We start from the raw sequence: 18,869 nt of genomic DNA, 5'->3' as shown, positions 1-18,869 counted from the left end.
TTGGCACTGATTCTGGGCTTCGGGTCACTCATTCCCCCCTCCACATGGCATGGAGCACAAATGACGCATGATAAGAATGTGGCGACCCCAAGGTTCAACGTGCCTCCTGCAGCCCTGATGAGCAGTGCTCGAGTCGCAGACAGGAACCCTGATTGTGTAGTAAGGAACTGGGACTTCTGAGCGTCCCCCTTCCAATCACAGTGTCCCTAATCAGAGGTTCATCAGTCAGTGCTTCCCTTCTCCTCACAGACGCAGGCCACCCCCTAAACGACAGCGCTGGGTGGCTTGCTGTTTGAGGCCATACATCCGGTTAGATCTGAGACACAAGGGGAGGATGGGAGAGGGTAGCAGATTCTAGTCACGTGACCACTCTCAGTGACACCTGAGACTGGTCAGATGAAATCCTTCCTAAAGTATGCAGGATCCTCTCTGTCGATGATAACCACGAAAAGGAGGTAGCAATTGACCTCAGAGGTCTGTCGACTGGGACCACACCTCACAACAAAGGAAGCGGGAAGGTACCTTCCCTAAGAGAGGTTAACTGTGGGCTTTCACCAAATATGAAAGCCGCTGGGAAAATTTACTGGGTGTGATAGATTCGCATTCAGAAAGAGAGAGCACGTTTTGGACACTGGGGTTTGGCAGCAAGTAGTTCCGACCCAGCTGGATCGGGCATCCCTTAGGAATAGGTTTTGACTCAGTGAAAGGGTAGCCCCCATTCTGAAGCTACTGTCCTAGAGAGAGACTCAATTCCCAGGCCCTGATTGCTCCTTCCCCTGATATGTGCTAGACCACATCAGTCTCAATTTGGTTAAAATAGCAAAATAAATGGAAATGACTTGGTGGCTGTGAGATGTGGCTATGGCTGGATGGAGGAGTAATTACTCTTGTTGTAGACGGCAGATGGGGAGTTGGGATCTCTCAAAAGGAGTCTCAGAGTCTCTAGAGGACAGAGCTGCCATGAGGAACAACTGTCCCTTTCCTAAACTGCTACAGTTCCCAAGTACATCCAAAATGCCTGTCCTGACACCCACAGATAAGTGTAGCTCACCAATTGTTAAAAGAAACTTCTGGCAGCAGATGGAAACCATCCCAGGAATCGACAGCTGGTTAAAATGCAGAGAACAACTGATTACAGAACGCCCCTCCCCAACTGGTACATCTACAACACAATCCCTAAGGCTTAAGGGACATTGTGGAAAGGCGGACAGAAAGACTGTAAGAGCCACAGGATCAGGATGCCTGTTGTCACACAGTGTTTTCTATATAAGACAGAAAGCTACACCAGTAAAATCTTAGCAACATGGCCTCGTAAATGAGACCAGCACAATGAAATCACCGGTTTACACATTGCCTCGAATCTCACAGGGCCCCACCCAAGATGGAGAACTACAGACAATAAATATGTGCTAAGATGAACCCCCTGATAGGCTATCCAATCTATCCAATCTAAGTGATCAGAACTGAACACACATACAGATGAGCAACTGGACTCATATATATATATATATATATATATATGTATGTATGTATATATAGAGAGAGAATGTGTGTAACAATAATACGTACAATTACATATGCATATATGTAACAATAATAATAAGGATGAGATAAATTTGAGAGGGAGTGGTGGGCACACGATAATGGAGAGGTCAAAAGGGAGAGAGGATAGGGCGGAAATGATGTAAATACAGTTCTCATGTATCAGACTCTTAAAACTACAGAAAAAGAAGCTACATGGATGATAACTGGTGTGTATTCTGCTTGCCTGCTCTGTGTTAATTCGATAGTTATACCACCCACCTGTTCTCAGAAAGTGGTTGCCTAGGATCAGGCATAGGCCAAGGTTTCATCTTATTTCAAGTTTTAAAAAATGTCATTACATCACAGCAGGGTGTGAGGGAAGATCTGAGACAGGCCCTTTGCAGCTCCAAATCTAACTTCTAATTTATGACACCACCTCTCTACAGGATTCTTCCCCCACGCTGTCGATCCAGTCTTTCTATGTCCCCCTCAAGGCATATCATGACTTCCAGCCTCTCCAAAGGACATTAGAAAGCTACCACAGAAAATGGTCACTTGCCAGGTGCTGGCTGATAGAATCAATCATGGGTGCCAACCACTGGCAATTCAATTAAGACTTAAAGCAGTGTATGGTGTTTTTGTATATTTTCTATCCTGTTATACCTGTTATTTTGCATGTATTAATTCATACTTTCAGTGCTTTTAAAACATGCAAAAATGTTTAGATGTAAGAAATGTCTAATATCCATTTGAGTCCCTCACAGAACTTAAGCATAGAGTGTCAGTTTTGAAGTTGATGTAACCCACAATTGATTAAATTCAAACTCGGACTCTATTTCTTAATAGTTGTGTACCTGTGGGCAAGTGTTTTCTGGACCTAAATGTACTCATCTGTAAAATGGGCAGAGTAATAACAATGAAGCATTGTTTCATAGACGGTGAGGGTTTAATGAGAAAATGCAAGAAAAGACTGCAAATCTTCATACCTGGCAGATAACAGAGGCTCAGTGAATATTGACTGTGATGGCTACTTTCTCACTGTTGCTGCATGTGTGGGAGCATGGCAAAACTCTGTGTAGTGCATGGGTTTGCGCAGTTCTGCTGAGAACCGTTGATGTCTCTCCCTCTCCAGGCACTGAAGACTATCGGTGGTGACTCTGGTCTTTGTCACCATCCTAGAAAGGAGTGAAGTGAAGGGAAAGGGAAACCGCCCTTCAGACCATCCTGCACTGTTGTCACCTGCTGTCCCAGCTGCCCTGGAGCATTTAATTACATGTGTCACTATACGGAGCCTTGTACAAAAACTCACAGCATCATGGACTTTTGGATGGACATGTGAATTAGAATGTAGAGGCAGAAGAAGAGAAAGAGAACACCTTTAAATACAATTGCAAGGAGCTTTGGATGTGATCTCCAGTTCTCCGAATTTTCAGGCCAAAGTCCAAGGCTCAGGGAGCTGCCTTTGGCCTGGATTTTTGGGGAGCGACAAAGATGCTGTGGGTCCCAGCGCTCCAGGTCATGTGCTGCCCACCTGCAGGTGGTGCTAGCATAGTCACCCACTAAACAAGCAGAACGAGCCTCTAGGATGGTCCCAACGTCTCAGTATCCTCTTGATTTCCCTCTTGTGCCCATAAATATGAACAAGCAATGAGTTCTCTGCGGCATATCGAGAATGTGCATTAACAATTCTGTGGGGGTCACCAGAAAGCATACTTGACCGTGGTGTTCTGGAGGACAATCTAAAACATGTGCTGGAATGAATTGGTGAGCATCTACGAGGGGCTCGATTTCTCTTTTTGTTCAGTATATATCACTTGTTTCCTTAAAAGGAAGAAGCCAAAACCAAGCCTCCTACTTCTTAGGACTAGAACTCTGAAAAAAATATATCTATTTACTTTTTTTGTTTGATTTTCTTGTTGACATATCATCAAGGAGACAAATGTCGGCAACCATCTGAGGACATTTAATAGCAATCTGATGGTCCTTCAGTGCATCTAACTTAAATCTAACTGAAGGCTGAAATACAGACACTGACAATATGCTTTTTAGTGAATGTTGATTGAGGCCATAGAACAAGAGTCTTGCTCTCTTTCTGATGGTTCTGTGTAATTACATAGTGGGCTGTCTTCTCAAATTCTGCACAGTTTATCACTTGGCATGGGGTGGCATACACATGGGTGATTTTAGAAGATAAAGTGAATGAAAATAGGAGTGATACAGGTTTTCTGAAGAAAGAGTGGCAGGAGAAGAAAACAGAAAGTTATTTATTATTTTCAAAATGCCTACACAGAGAGGTTGAAGAAAAAGAGGGGAGACATCTGTCAGTGAATGATACTTCCCTAGCCAGGAAAATAGGAACAACAAATAGAATTGAACTCATTTTTGCAAGTTTCACAGAGCATGAAAATGCCCCTTTAAAATTTTCTACAAGCCATGTTGGCTATGGGATTTCTCCAGTGCAAAGTGCTTCTAAGTTCGGGGGCCGGGCCAGAGACCACCAAAGGAAAGGGGTTTTTGGATGCTCAGGGCTCTGCTGACTGTCAGTTTAAAAAATGAAAGTAATATACAAGGGGCAAAGTGGCATTTATCATTCCATCTCTCCAGGCTCCTGTCTCTTTAATCAGCTTGATTTGCCCAGCAAATGATTCCTGAGAGTGCGTGAGTGTGTGTGTGTGTGTGTGTGTGTGTGTGTGTGTGTGTGTGTGTGTGTGCTGCGCGCGCGCGCGTGTTGTAGCTCTGTCAATCCTTGGATTAGAACCAATGATTGCAGCTTGTAGGAGGGCTGTCCAGGGCCAGATTGTACAATGTGCCTCAGTGCCAGAGTATGAGTGGAGATAATTACGGAGAAGTCAGACTCTCTCACGCCCTCGGCTTCCTTGTTGTGTCCTTCAGCAAAACAGTGGATTTAAATCTCTTCGGAAGAGCTTGAGAGCAACACAGTCTATCAAGAGGAAAAAGGAAAGAAAGAGAGAGAGGGAAAAAACGATCCTGACAAAAAAGAAGAAAAAGAAGAAGAAAAAATTATGAAAACCATCCAGGCAAAAATGCACAATTCTATCTCTTGGGCAATCTTCACGGGGCTGGCGGCTCTGTGCCTCTTCCAAGGTAAGACCGGCTTTTGATTTGCCTACAGCAGCCCCGGGAATGGTACCCGGTGCTGCAAGCATTTGCAGGCTCTCGGGGTCGGCTCCGCTGCGCGGTTTGCAGGTGGAAGCGCGAGCGTTTTAACCAGCATGGCTGGGACTTCATTCTCCCGACCAGGCTGTGAGAATATTGATTTGATTCTGGCTGCTACTGGAATGGGGAACTATGTGTGCATAAGTAAAACGTGTCTCTGCTACTCCCTTGGGTCCATGGCTGTGCGCTGGCTCCCTGGCTTCATGCACATCCTTCACACTTAAACAGCTCAGCACACATGTACGCAGGGTATCCTCGCCCGTGGGGAGGGCAACCGGATTGTGAATGTGCTGCTTATGGGACTGGGGAGAAATTACAGGAGGAAACTTTAAATATTGGCCAGTGAACTTGTAAAGCTTCCAAGAGGTGCAAAGCGGGGAGACGCAGGCTGGAAATAATCGGGTACCTCCTGGAAGGTGCTGGTCAACGGTCTGGCTTCGGCTAATAAATGCATTCGCAGGAGCTTGAACAACTGTTAGTTTTGAATCTGTTTGGGGGTGTGTTTGTGGCGGGGCTAGGTGGGGGTGGGCGTTTCAGGCAGATAAAGGAGTGTGCACGCAGCGGCAGGCTGCGCTGGGCTCTGAAATACGGGGAAAGCCTTTCTAAGTTGAAAGGACAGAGGCACTAAAAGGCGAATGCTAATTTTCGGTCTACTTCCTGGTGGCGGAGAAGCCAGTGGCTGCAGTTGCCGAGGCTGGCTTGCTCTCTGATGAGGGCTCTTCAGTGTTTGCTCTGCTCTTTTCAGGTGCATTTGGGAATGTGCTTCCGCCTTGAGTCCATTTGCTGCACCGTGTGGTCCCTACCGCTGTGTCAATCCTCCCTCCCATTAATCCCGGCCATGGGATTAGCTGCTAACCAGCTTGCTTTACCCCCCATCCTTTGAAGATTTGGGGGGGGCTCTAGGTTGCCCCTTTAATATTTAAGATGTTGGAACTGAGAGATTGAGACAGGCAGAAACTTTGACAGGCTTGGTCCTGCAAGGCTCTCCAAGAGGTGTGGAGCCTGAGGCAGGGAGGAGGGGAGGCAAGGCTCTCTCCTTCCTATGCAGTTGCATTCCCAGAGGAAAGTTCTGGCTGGCAGAGTGAAAGGGGATGGGCATCCCACAACTGCCTCCTCTGCTCCCAGTGCAGCACAGAGTTCTCGTGATCTCACTGAGTCCCAAGCTCTGGTCTCTCTGACCCCTTCTGAGTGATGGACCCTGTCCTCTGCAGAGCCATATGAGGTCGACAGAGGGGCAGGGCTGAAAAAAAAATCGAATGCAAATGTCTGTGCATTTTGGCTATGGCTTAAGGAGGAAGGGAAAGGAGAAGAGGGGAACTAGCCCGTGATAAGAAGGTCCAGGATAGAGGGCCATACAGGGATATCCATGAGACTGCATGTCACACTTAACTGTGGGGGCTCAGCCTTTGAGTTCTCCATCTTGCCCTGTCCCTTAGCCATTGGGGGTGTGGAAGGATAAGGAGTCTAGAGGCATCCTTGGTTGACTCCTCTTACGTAATATGGAGCAGGATCAGTGTGTGTGTGTGTGTGTGTGTGTGAGCGCGCGTGCGCGCGCGATACTCTGCTTATTCCGGGCACTAACACTGGCAGTAGGGAAATTGAGTTCAAGCCCAGGCCCCCTCAGGGAAATAGCTCCTTGCTTTCTGACAGCAGAAATGGAAACTAAGTAGGTAAGGCATTGAGTAAGGTGTCAGAGGATGAGAGAAGATGACCCATGCCTTTGGAAACTGTCATCTGTCCTGAGAGCCTCTGTCCTGTTTATTACATCAACCTGGAGACAACTGCCCAAATCCCACCGTCAGCAGCCCCATTGGCTATATGCCAGGAGCCCCAGGGCCAAAGCAAATTTACATATAAATTAGCATAACTTTTCATTAGAAATAAATGCAGAGAAGCATAATATTTGCTCATACTTCATCAACTCCGAATAGAGGGGAAGGAAAAACATATTTCCCCAGGTGAAGTCTGATTTTTGTAGTCTTGCTCCCATCTTGGGGGCTGAGAGTGGGGACAGGGATTTAGCAGATCTGGTCTCCTTCTACCAAGTTCTGAATTTCCCAAGGAAAATGATAGCTTTATTTGTGCTGGCTGCATCCAGGGAGCTCTAAGCAGGCTCCATGTGTCATAATAGAACAGGGCTGGCCAATTTTAAGGCAGTGTGACCCCTAGAGATCCTGTACTACATGCCAATGGGACATGGCAAAGGTGATGTCTGTTTTACTTTGGGGGAAGGAAGCAGAGGCTGCTAGCTATCTCTTATCAAACTTACAGAATTACCGAGGCAGCCCAGGTCTTGCCTGCAATAATCCACCCCTATTGCATTGACCCAGCAGGACTAGTTAGAATGCAGCACACATTCCAAGGCAATTTTTTTTCTTCTCCTCTGTTTTTGTTTTAAGCGGACTCTTCCCAGGGCTGCTACTTCTGGGTTTCTTGCCTCTTGGAAAGGTGTGTGGCTCTAATGGCAGGTTAGGGACCCCTCCCTGATCCATTCTTCCCCCAAACTCATTAGCAACAGTGATTCAGTTTAGGGAGGTGGGAGGCCTGAGAGGCTTGGGAGGCATTGATGAGCTCCAGGGGGTGAGGGAACTGCCTTGAGAAGAACCAGGGCTGGTTCACTAGAAGAAGCTCTTTCTGGAGGATAGAGGAAGCAGGGTTAGGTGCTGTCCTTCCAACACACTGCCCACCTTCTGCCAGCAGAGGTTCCAAAAGCAAATGGCTGGGTGCACTGCAGCTTTTCTCTTTCTAGCAACCGACCCTTCCTCCTTCCAGGGATCGTGGTTCCTCTGAGCACCTTTCCACTAGCTAGCTTAGTTTCCCTACCAACCCTCCTAATTCTTCACTTCTCAGATCCCACATCAAGGAACCTGTTTATTGGAAATACAGAGTTGAAAAGAAAAGAGGCTCGCCTCACACTGTTCTAGGCTCACAGCCGAGGCCATGGGCACCACGGAGCTAGGCAGACCACCAAACTTCCTACCATTCACTCACAGTAAGCCAAACTGGGTAGTTTTGAGATGGGAAGGAGGTAGATGAAACCAAATGACACTCATTGGCAACACGCAATAACCTACTTGAGGTGATGGGATCTAGGGCCTGGTGTGAGCATTGTGGCTACTTGGAAGCATGACCAAAGCACGGGGAGAGACGGGGAGCAACTAAAAGTGAAATGTCACTACCATGCTTGGAGTTGCCTACTTGGGGCTCAACATGGTCTAATGTTCCTAGGCAGCTCCTCCCCACCCTTCCTGCTGGAGGCTGCACTACCCACACTGCTGGGCTTCTGAACATTTGCTCAAGGCTGTCAGGCAGTCAAGCAGCGCCAGGCAGGAGCATCAGGCCTTGCTGATGAAGGCCTTTCTTGGAACTGCAGCCCTAGTTACCAGAGTTACCATGTGCAACCTGGTTCTGCTGTTGATATTCGTTTTCCTTTTAAAGTCAAGTAGAAATACAGGAAGCTCTTTACTTTTATTAAGCAGGATGCATACTTGACTTCTCTTCTTTCTAAGGACGCTTCCCCTTCAACACGGGTATTAACAACACGGTGCAAGAAAGTAACTTAAAATATCCTTCTAGGTTGCTAGGAAGAGAGTGGTGGTAGCTGGGGAGTGGCAGGGGGGCTCCGATCCTGATTTCCTGCTAGCAATTCCCTGGGATCTCTTTGCCATGTATATACAGTTCTGCAGAACTAGGGTACAACAACCAGCAGGACCCCTGGCTGTGTGTCATGGATGGGCCAGACAAACCAAGTTATCCCTTGGACTGAAGTGAGCATACAATATCCCAAGAAGCTGCAGACTCTATGAGCCCATCCTGCCTGTGTGATTGTAGAATGTGCTAGATAGGTCTGTAATATTCGTGATGTCTTCTCATGGTGAAGATACCCTCTAGACAAGACTGGCAGGCCTGGAATTTGGTTCTCTCGGCCAAGCTTTTGTTGCTGTAGTTATTGGTAGTTCTTGACGTCCTGCTCACCACCTAGAATGCAAAGTTTGCTTTATTACTAGTGGCATCATAGGCCCTGCAGACTTCAAATACCCCATGTGTGTTGCCTCTAGGTGTCAAACCAGCTTTGGTGACCTAAGTCCAGCTCAGTTGGGAACCTGATCATCTCTAGGCTTAATTTTTTCCTGTGTTTTCTATAGGGAAAATAAATCTTTCTCTCTGAGAGTCTGTCTCCCCACCTGCCTGACAGGCCAGGGAGTGATTCCCCTGGGTGTTGTAAGGACTCATTAATGCTTGTAACACTCCAAACATGTGGTGCTAAGTGGAACTCCATGCTGAGACCGGTTGTATTTATGCAGTTTCCTTCCTTTCTGCTCTATTGGCTTGTTACATGTTTACTTTATGTCTATAGTCATTTGAAATTCAATAAAAACAAATTAAACATAAAAATTGAAACATGCAAACATAAGGTAGCTAGTGGCTGCAGGTTGGGAAGACACTGTCTTATGAGTCTCCTCAGACTGTCTTCCTCCCCATAGGGCTTCTCTGCTGCACTGGAAGGCATGCTGGGGTGGAGAAGGGTTTTCTAGATGAAACACAGGGATCATGCCCCATCTACGTGTAAAAGGAGGCTTGGCAGGGGGTTGGGATGCTGCAGTGTGAAGAGCCAAGGGGCAGAATCTTGAAGAGGGATAGGAGCTGGAGGTGAGAGTTTCAGTGTGTGTGACAGTATGTGTGTGTGTGTGTGTGTGTGTGTGTGTGTGTGTGTGTGTGTGTGTGTGTGTGTGTGGCCAGGGGTGGGAGGAGCACTACTCTGTTCTGAATCAGCAATGTTTGAGAAAAAAGAAAGATCTCCTGTGCTTTAACCGACTTTGGTCAGTTGTTTCTGAAAACTTTCATTTTCTCTCCTTGTGTATTTACTCGTGCTGTCTTCAGGATTAAGAAGTCTGCCTCTACTCTCCCTGCCAGTGACTTCAACCATGCTCCCTCCTGTCCTCTCCTGCTGGCCCAACCCTCCCTTCTAGCTCTCCCCTCTTCTAGATACTTTCCATTTTCCTTTTTTCCTTCTTCCTTTCATCCCCCCTTCTCTTCTATGGGAGTGGTAATTGATCAGTTGACAGATCTAGGTCAAGCTGGCAAGGGTTTCTCAGCTTCCTGCAGGCTTGCCTAGAAGGAGGGGAGAGTCTGTGTTCCCAGCCCACTGGAGCCCAGAGCATGGGGCAGAGCATTGGGGAAGGAGGGCTGATGAACTGTGGTAAGTTCACCCATCCCCAGGAGGGGCGGCTGGGATGCTGCCTTCATCTGCTTTGTTTCTCTGACACTCTGGTTTTTCATATCCAGCTTATCTTGCCTTCTTTCTGCCTTTATCTTCCCCTCTGCATTCATGCTTGCCTTGTTCCTCTTTTCTCATTCCCACTCTTGACTCTCCGGAAATCATGGCTGGCGATCATAGACTATCCCTTATGTAAGTCATATTACAGGTATGGCCTTTTGTTTATTTGCAAGAGGAAAACCAGAAGCCCTGCAAGAAGAGCTCTGTAAGACATTTGCAAACTGCAAAACAAACCAACAAAGATTCTAATTTTCATTGCTGAAAGGAGAGGATTTCAAGAGAGACTGTCAAGCTAAGAATCAAATATTGGAAAACACATTCTTCACTCCTGCCACCAAGAACATCTTAGGTTACTAAGTTTGATTTATTTTCCCTATCTCTTTTTATTTGTGGCTTTTGTGAGAATATTAGCCTTTGCATTAATAAAAGACTGATCGAAAGACCAGCTTGTTTTAGCTTCACTTGCTTATTCTTAGACGGGGCGCCAAATTCTATCCTCTGTCAAAAATCTTCTATGATTGGTTCTCTGGTTCAGTCACTAAAGAGTGTGCACTGAGCACCTACTGTGCTTCATGCTGTACTGATGGTGCTAGGACTGTAACAGTGAACAAATCAAGGGATTTGTTCTTGCAGCAGTACCCTGGCAGCAACTGGGAAGACTCAATGCAGCATCAGGCCTCCTGTGCAAATGATGGTGCTGCAGGAAAGTAACCAGCCTGTAGTTGGTTTGTTTGACTCTTTGTTCCTTGTTCTTTGGGGGGCATACCTCCCAACTCCCAAATAAATCACACACAAAGGCTTATTACTACTTATAAATGCCTAGCCTTAGCTTGGCTTATTGCTAGACAGCTTTTCTTAACTTAAATTATCCTGTCTACTTTTTTTTTTTGCCTCTGGGCTTTTACCCTTTTTCTATTTCTGTATATCTCTACTTTCCATCTTATTCCATGTCTGTCTGTGTGTCTGTCCCCCAACATCCTCCTCTTCTTCTTTTCTAATTCCTCCATCTCCTCTCCACCCAGATTTCTACCCCTATTTATTCTCTCTGCATACTAGCCCCACCTATCCTTTCTCCTGACTTGCTATTGGCTATTTAGCTCTTTATTAGACCAATCATGTGTTTTAGACAGGCAAAGTAACACAGCTTCACAGAACTAAGCAAATTCAACAAAAAAGATTGCAACACATCTTTGCACAATTAAACAAATATTCCTTAGCCTAAAAACATGTAGTGCATCTTCAACTAATATTTCATAACACCAGCCCTTAGTCCTTGTTTGCAGAAGCGTTGGAAGAGTGCACATCACAGCTCCGTGCTCTTGCAGATTTGAGGCACTGCCTTTGATTCTTGTTGTTCTTGCCAAGAAGGTGTTCCTGGAATCTCAAGTGTCTTCCATTATATGCAGCATTAGGAAACTGAAAGCAAATGAGAGTCAATTAGTCATGTGACTCCTGGTTTTGTTTATTGACTATTTGGTGATTCGTAACACCACTGCCACTGCCACATAGCATAGCCAGACAGCCTCCTTTATGCCCCGATTTCTGCACAGACACAACAGGGCCAAAGATAGTAAAGAGAGAAAACTTGTGATAAGGCCAGAGAAGAACTTGCCTTGGGTCTATTTCCTTGGCTTTGGTGTGGGATGCACATTTGCTTCCCATTAAGAGCTTACTTGTTACTTGGTCAACCTCCCCTAATTTAGGTTTCTAAAACAAGCCAAATGCTTCATTAACCCAAGACAGCTATTTGCTGTCTTCTGCTGCTATACTCTATTTGGGAAATCGCCTTGAATGGTTGCTCTGTATATGTATCGTCTCTTGTCTCTTGGTCTGTCCCATTGGATTTTCAGCTCTGCACATCTGGAGCAGGCCACACTTCTCCTATGTTCAGTCTGGGCCCTACAGTGCCGCCCAAGTACGTAGGAGGGCTGCTTCTGCCTGTGTTCCCATCTTCCATGGAAGTGGTGATTACTGCAGTTTTTCTCATGGAACAAATCCTTTCCTGGGTCTACAATTCTCCTAATTCCAGTAACCTAGTGCAATTCTTCTCCTGACCCAGTCTTAGAAGCCACAAGGGCCTTCAGCATATACGTGCTCAGATGGATGCTCAGCCTAGGTCTGTTTTGAATACCCTCCAACTCTAAGCTAGTCATTCCACACCATCAAACTACCCAGGAAGCTTTATTCAAATGCCAACATCAGATCCTATCACAGGCTGGGTAGGTCAATTCTCCTTTATTTATTTATTTGTTTATTTATTTATTTATTTGGTTGTTTTTTATTTTTGGCTTTTGGTTTTGTGGGGTTTTTTGTTTTGTTTTGTTTTTTGTTTTTTGAGACAGGGTTTCTCAATAGCTTTGGAGGCTGTCCTGGAACTTTCTTTGTAGATCAGACTGGCTTCGAACTCACAGAGATCTGCCTGTCTCTGCCTGTCAAGTCCTGGGGTTAAAGGCTCATACCACCACAGCCTGGCAAACACTGACATTTTAACAACTCCCCCACCCTGTTTTAATTAGGAGCAGGGCTAACAAACCATACCCAGAAAGCCATCTGAAAATGTCCTGCACCCTGGGTTAGACACACACCTCAACGGGCTTCGGCAGTTCCACTTTAAAATAAAGCAGTTGGATCAAAGGATTCTAAAGTTTCATTCCAAGCTCTGCATTCAGCAATTCTGCAAAATAGTCTTTTTGAGTATAGTTATTGATAGGTAGCGGTGCTAGAAGAAAATACTCACAACTAGTTTCTGCCTGCAGGAAGCTAGGAATATAAATGGCCACAGATGGGTGAACACGGATCTCAAAAGCGATGTGCACGCGCAGGCAAACTTTACATACAGTGTCATGGGTAAGACACTGTCAATATAGGCATATATTTATTTTCTTGTAGAGCATTCTTAGGGTGCCAGGAAAAGATTAACCAGCTAAAGATTTGCAGACAGAAGGAATGAAAAATTATAATCATTCCTAATTGATCCATCTCTAAGGCTTCCTGCAAGAAAAATTCAGGAAGCCTTTGAGTGAAGGTCAGAGCGTTAAGCCGCAGGGAGTCATGGGAGAAACTCCGTCCTCAAAGGCAGGGATGAAGCACCGATCCTTCGGGCACACTTTTCCTCCCTTCCTGAAGAATCAGTCACCCTGCACCAGGGCCTTAAGAAGGACTCATTCCCAGCACCCCAGCAGCAGCCGTGAAGCTCCGTTTGTTAGACTGCTCTGATGTTGCCTCTGCTTTCCATGCCAGGGTCAGTTACTGCCGGCTACGCAGGAGTGAGAGCTTGCTTGTTTTCTGGTGGAGTCAGCAGATCTCAGAGGATCATGGGTTACGAAGCTACTGTGCAGATTGGAGCCAGGTTTAGTCACTGGGTAACCCACACAACCATCTGGTGCCCCAAAGAATTCACCCTGCTGTGTCAGACAACCCTAGAATCACAACCAGCTAAAGCCTAGGTGGACTTCTAATATTATTTATTCAACCCTTCCCTTTGAGCTCTGACACCTCCTCAACGCAGCTGCTGGGGGTTCCCAGCGTCTGTGACCAATAGTGTGAACGGAGAAACTTCCTTGTGATCATCTATTGATTTAACCGTTGGATTCCAGGGAAGATGGGAGGAACGGGATGTGGTAGACGGAAACTACCTTCTGGAGGCTCCAGACATTTCTCCCACTCTACAACATCGTTATAGCTTACTTGTCCATGGCTTGGCTTGGGGCCAACCCTAGCTTGCCCACCTCTAACTTTGAGAACTGAGGCAATTGAATCAACCTGTGTTTTTTGTTTCCTCGTGGTCCTGGGGAATGAACCAGGGGCCCAGTGTGCACTAGGAAAGCGTTCTTCCACCGAGCTACATTCCCAGCTCTTGAATCATCCTCTGTGTGACTCCATTTCTTACTCAATGAATTGAGATAATTTTAGGATTTCCTTGTAATACTGTTCAAAGTATTTAATAAATAAGTTAATACTGAAAAGGTGCCTAGACACTAACTGGTATATATTAAACACCCAGTAGCATTATGGTCACCTTAATCTGCCATTTGCAGAACTGATCTGATCTTTCTATAATCTGGATGTTTCTTACATATTTGAAAGTGCCATTCCCTCCCCGATTGCCTTTCCATGATGTTCAATGGGTCAAGATTTCTGTCTTATGTTTTCATATAACCTTCCACGGCCTGGGCTTTAACTGCTCCTCTGTGATTCTTTCTCTCCATGGTGCTGGTGGCTCAGCTCAGGGTCTCACACATGCCAGGCAGCATGCCTCCACCGAACCACATCCCCAGTATGGCTATCCCACGTGCTTCTCAAAATATTCTTCTCCCAGTGTGTCTGAGGCTATGATGACTCCTCACTCCAAATTCAAGCAGGGTGGAGTCTTGGTGCCTTAACAAGGCATGGAAGCCCTAAGGGTTTAACCTCGGTTTACCTCTCTTATCCCTAACACTTTACAGTTCCTGTGCACGGACGGACTCTTGCATTTTCTGTGGTTCTCTCCCTTAGCTGCATGCCCCTGAAACACTTTCTGTAATTCAGGACCAGCTTGGCACAAGGCGTCTCTTTGAACCTTGTCCTTCATCCGTGGCTCTGCTATACTTGTACTCAAACTCATTTTTAACATTCGTAGCATGCGAGTGTAGTTACCCCGTTACCTGTGACTTTTCTTCAGGCTGTGAGCTCCAGGGGAACACAGGATGTCTTATTTTCCTAGCGCCCTTAGCAAAGGGAGCTGGGGCAAAGGTTACCAACAGAAGGAAAAGAGAGTGAGAAGGGAAAAGGAAGAGAAGAGGCCTTGATGTGCTTTAGGTATTCTAAGGGCCATATAATATCTCTAGGGCTGGAGGGATGGCTCAGCAGTTAAGAGCGCTGACTGTTCTTCCAGAGGTCCTGAGTTCAATTCCCAGCAACCACATAACCACATGGTGGCTGGCAATCACCTTGAATGAGATCTGGTGCCCTCTGCTGACATGCAGGCAGAAGATTGTATACATAATAAATAAATAAAATATTTTTTAAGTATGTAAAAAAATCTCTAGCTTACAGTGAGGTATTATTTCAATCTTCCTTATCCTATGTCTGTGTATTTTCACTGTGTAAGCAAAGGCCTAACTCCAAAGCGTACGCTTCACTTCCTGAGGTCATCTTGTTAGCTTTGTCCAATCACATTTTCTGACAAGACTTAGTGGACACTAAGTGTGCATCCTATATAGTTCCTTCCAATGGCCGCCACACCATGCTGTGTTCATACTTCTCTCTAATCATTCTGATAATTGTCTTTAAATAGATTCTGTCTACTATCAATAATAAGTGTGTGTTAAGGGTAACTATGTAGCTATCTTTGCAGAATCCATAGTTTCAGGCTAGAATTACTGAAGAACAGTAACAAGTTCTTCCAGTGGCAAACAGATAGGTCCATGCTGCCTTGTGGTATGGAACCAGTGTTCTCCACCTGAGTGTCTCCAGCAGAAGCAGGAAACAGGAGGACTAAATAAAACCAAGAACAAAGGGATTGCATAAACACATTCAAACGGAGAAGAGGAAGTGAAGGAGGGTTTCCTTTCTGCCTCTTTAAACCTTTCCTCCCCTACTCCCTCCTAAGCATTCCAGTAGAGAGTCTGATTAACTTCCTGGCCCGCAAAGATGCACCTTGGCTCAGACACAAAAAGGACAGATTGTCTGTCTTCCTTTGGTTTCTATTGCTATACTAAAACACCATGACCAAAAGCAAATTGGGGAGTAAAGTGTTTATTTGACTTATAGGTTACAGGTTATCAGCAGAAGCCAAGGCAAAGACTCAAGTCAAGAACCTGGAGGCAGTAACTAAAACAGAGACCATGTAGAAATGCTGCTTACTGGCTTGTTCCTCATGGCTTGCCAAGCCTGCTTTCTCCCCAGGCTGGAGGAAAATGTTCACCATGAGTCCACATGTCCACCACGAGCTGGTTCCACATCAATCATTAATCAAGGAAAGACTTGCTTACAAGTCCATCTGATGGAGGCAGTTTGTCAAATGAAATTACCTCTTCTCAGATGCATCTAACTTTGAGTCAAGTTGACAAAAATCCAACCACCAAATGGCTCTTTCCTTCATGCAATAGTCAAGGCATGTGCATCCATAGATCATCTTGCTAATACAGAAATAAATAAAAAATTCCCTGCTTATTTTTGGTTTTCTTCCTTCTCCCTGAAGACTTTTTGACTGGAGGATTTAAATGCCTTGTCATTGTTTTCCATAATCTTAAGGCCTGGTCCAGAATCAAACATTTCAACCATTAAATCTCAAAGCTGTTTTACAGACTCTTAGAGTTCTGAGACATCTTGGCATTTCCATTTCCTGTCTGCTTCCCAAGGCAATGATCCCATTTGAATAACGGTCCCCAATTCCTACCCAGCAATCCTAGAATGTTCCAATTGCCAGACACTCCCTTCCTGAGTCCTGGTCATGTTCTAGGTGCCTATCATCATCACTTTGGAAGATGGTTACAGGCTGAAGTCCCAGGTCTGACTTCCACCCTCCATGCTTGGGTCACTGAAGGTGTGGCCATCTCTGTCTGGAAAGAATACCAGATACCGTACTGTAGTGGTGTGGTGAAAATAACTGATGTTAACCCATTTCACAACTGATAACCTCTATGAGGAGGTACTTTATTATTCTAGCAGGCATTTTGTTGCCTTCTTAGTATCTATTCTATGCTTTCTCTACAAATGATGCTCCTAAATTTTTACAGGGCAGCAGTGTGCCCATCTGAAACGCCTCCAAGATTCTCTTGCAGCTGACTATAAGGATAAATAAATGTTCCTTTATCTAGTATTATCTTCTATGGATTTGTAATGCAATCAGACCAATAGAGTGCAAGCATAAAATGGCTGGACGAGGCTTCAGGAGCTGTTGTTAGATGACTCTAGCTCTCTGATGCTTGTTATTTCCCTTCTTGATGTTGCCTGGAAGCCCAGCAGCCACATGGCCCACAGGAAGAGCAGCCACATCCTCAAAGATATCAAGGAAGAAATCTCTGTATCTAACCATATCACTTGTTGTTTTAGCAAATAAAAAGCAATCAAATATACTTACTATCCAGGAAACTTTTTTTCTAAGTAGTAAATAAGGATTCTTCTACTTGCAGCTGAATACAGTCCCAATGAAACCCACTGCCTCTGCCTTTTAGAGCTTTCATAACGCACAGGGCACATTTGATCGACTCTAAAAGATGATGTCTCCCTCCTTGTCCTCTGTTCTTCCCTATGACTGCCTCGCTGCACAGGGTCCACACCCTTCTCTAATCATTCCAGTCATTACCTTCCTAACATGTCCCAACTGATTACAATCAACTTCGAAGAAGCTATTGCCACAGCAGATGTTTCCAGGTGTGATCTGTTCTTCAGGGCACCAATACCTAGGTTCACTTGACCCACCTGTAACTTCCTTTCCTTTATTCTTTTTTCTATTTTTTTAAATTTTTTGATACGCCATCAACTCACACGGAGGCCTCTCCTAATAAGCACTATCCCAACAAGCCACTATGCAAAACCTCCCCCATACTTCCTTATAGTGTGTCTCTACTAAGTGCAGTTCTGCTGAAGTTTGGCCCAGTGTCTAAATCTGTTGAGATGCTTTTCTTTTAATCTTGATGAATTTTGTATCATCTGGAAATGATATCAACATGCTATTTCCACATCTTCTAGACTTACGATTTAAAAAGCCAAGCAGTGCATCTGATGGTATTGCTACATTCTTCTTTAGACTTATACTTCATCCACTATAGAAATTGTTTTGAGCCTACTGTGTGTTGGGCAAAGAAAGACAGATATACAATTCTTACACTTAATGAACAGATAGTTCACTGTAGTGGGGTTAGATCTCAGACAAAGGCCGGTAAGCTGTGCTATGGTGACATTCAGGCAATTTGAGAGGAAGTGATGTCAAAGATGAATAGATACACATAGGAAGCTTCACCTTTCAGTCTAGAGGCAAGCCAGCATGAGGGACCCAAAACGAATTCAGCAAGGTGTGGCTTGGAGGACGAAATGAGGGGAGAAGGAATGTGGTGAAGAGAAGGCCACTGGAAGAGAGGTAGGTAGAGGTCAGAGCATAAATGACTCTTTCTTGCTGTCTTTATTGTTTTTGTGTTTGGGATGCTCGTATATAGTTCAGGCTAGCCTTTAAGTCATTTTACCCCCACCTTGAATGGCTCTTACAAACAAACTTTATGCTGGGAGAAAGGTTCATTCTGAAGGTTGGATACTAGTCAGTAACACGATCAGGTTTTAAAAAGCAGTATTTGGGGTTACTGGGTTGTTAAAATGACACTCTAATTACTGTATGAGCAATGGATTGGAGGGAAACAAGCTAAGATATGGAAGGGCCACTTCCTAAGGGATGTAGCCAATTAGATAAGAGGCCACCGGTGTGAGAACTACAACAGTGCTGAGCCATGGTGAGAGATGGCAATGTAGCCGCCAGAGGTTCCTGAGTGACTCGGAGAAAGGGGACTTCTAGTTTCTGGGTGAATGGCTCAGACATGGGTTTGGGAGGTGGTGACTAATCCAGTTGACATCACAGTGTGTTTCCAAGGAGCTATTCTGATCTTCAAAACCTTGGAGAGGTTCTTCAGATTAAAAAAAGTCTTCAACACAGGTACAGCAAATGACCCAGGAAGAAAATACAGACTTTGTGGGCAGAAATGAGGCCAGTACAGACCAGTGGAGTGTAGAAGAGTTCTGATATTGGAGATTTACAGGGAAAGGTCAAACACACACCCCCAACACACACATGGAAAATGAAAACGTAAGATATTATTAAGTACAAAGTATGTAAGACATGTAGGACTATTAGCAATGTCAGAAGCTCCTAGATGATCCAGTAACACCACATGTAGTCATAACAATGTCTTCTGACTTG

General features: G+C 45.2%; 1 protein-coding gene and 1 long non-coding RNA gene across 2 annotated transcripts in view; both read left to right on the top strand.

Moving 5' to 3' along the window:
* Nucleotides 1-4,267: 4,267 nt before the first annotated feature.
* The window catches only part of Ntm (neurotrimin), a 969,232-nt gene continuing 954,630 nt past the window's right edge, over nucleotides 4,268-18,869 (top strand). Inside the window, exon 1 of the mRNA XM_021232077.2 lies at nucleotides 4,268-4,629. Coding sequence (XP_021087736.1) covers nucleotides 4,548-4,629 — 82 coding nt within the window. The 5' untranslated portion in view covers nucleotides 4,268-4,547. The remainder of the gene's footprint in view (nucleotides 4,630-18,869) is intronic.
* On the top strand, nucleotides 9,385-10,422 carry LOC121133511. The gene is made up of 2 exons (XR_005870376.1): nucleotides 9,385-9,901; nucleotides 10,128-10,422. It is a non-coding gene; the product is annotated as an uncharacterized LOC121133511 (long non-coding RNA).

Source organism: Mesocricetus auratus, unplaced genomic scaffold, assembly GCF_017639785.1.
Source record: "Mesocricetus auratus isolate SY011 unplaced genomic scaffold, BCM_Maur_2.0 Super-Scaffold_100022, whole genome shotgun sequence".
NCBI classification, from domain to species: domain Eukaryota; kingdom Metazoa; phylum Chordata; class Mammalia; order Rodentia; family Cricetidae; genus Mesocricetus; species Mesocricetus auratus.
The sequence above is the reverse complement of the archived record's forward strand: the minus strand, read 5'-3'. Positions and strand labels throughout refer to the sequence as shown.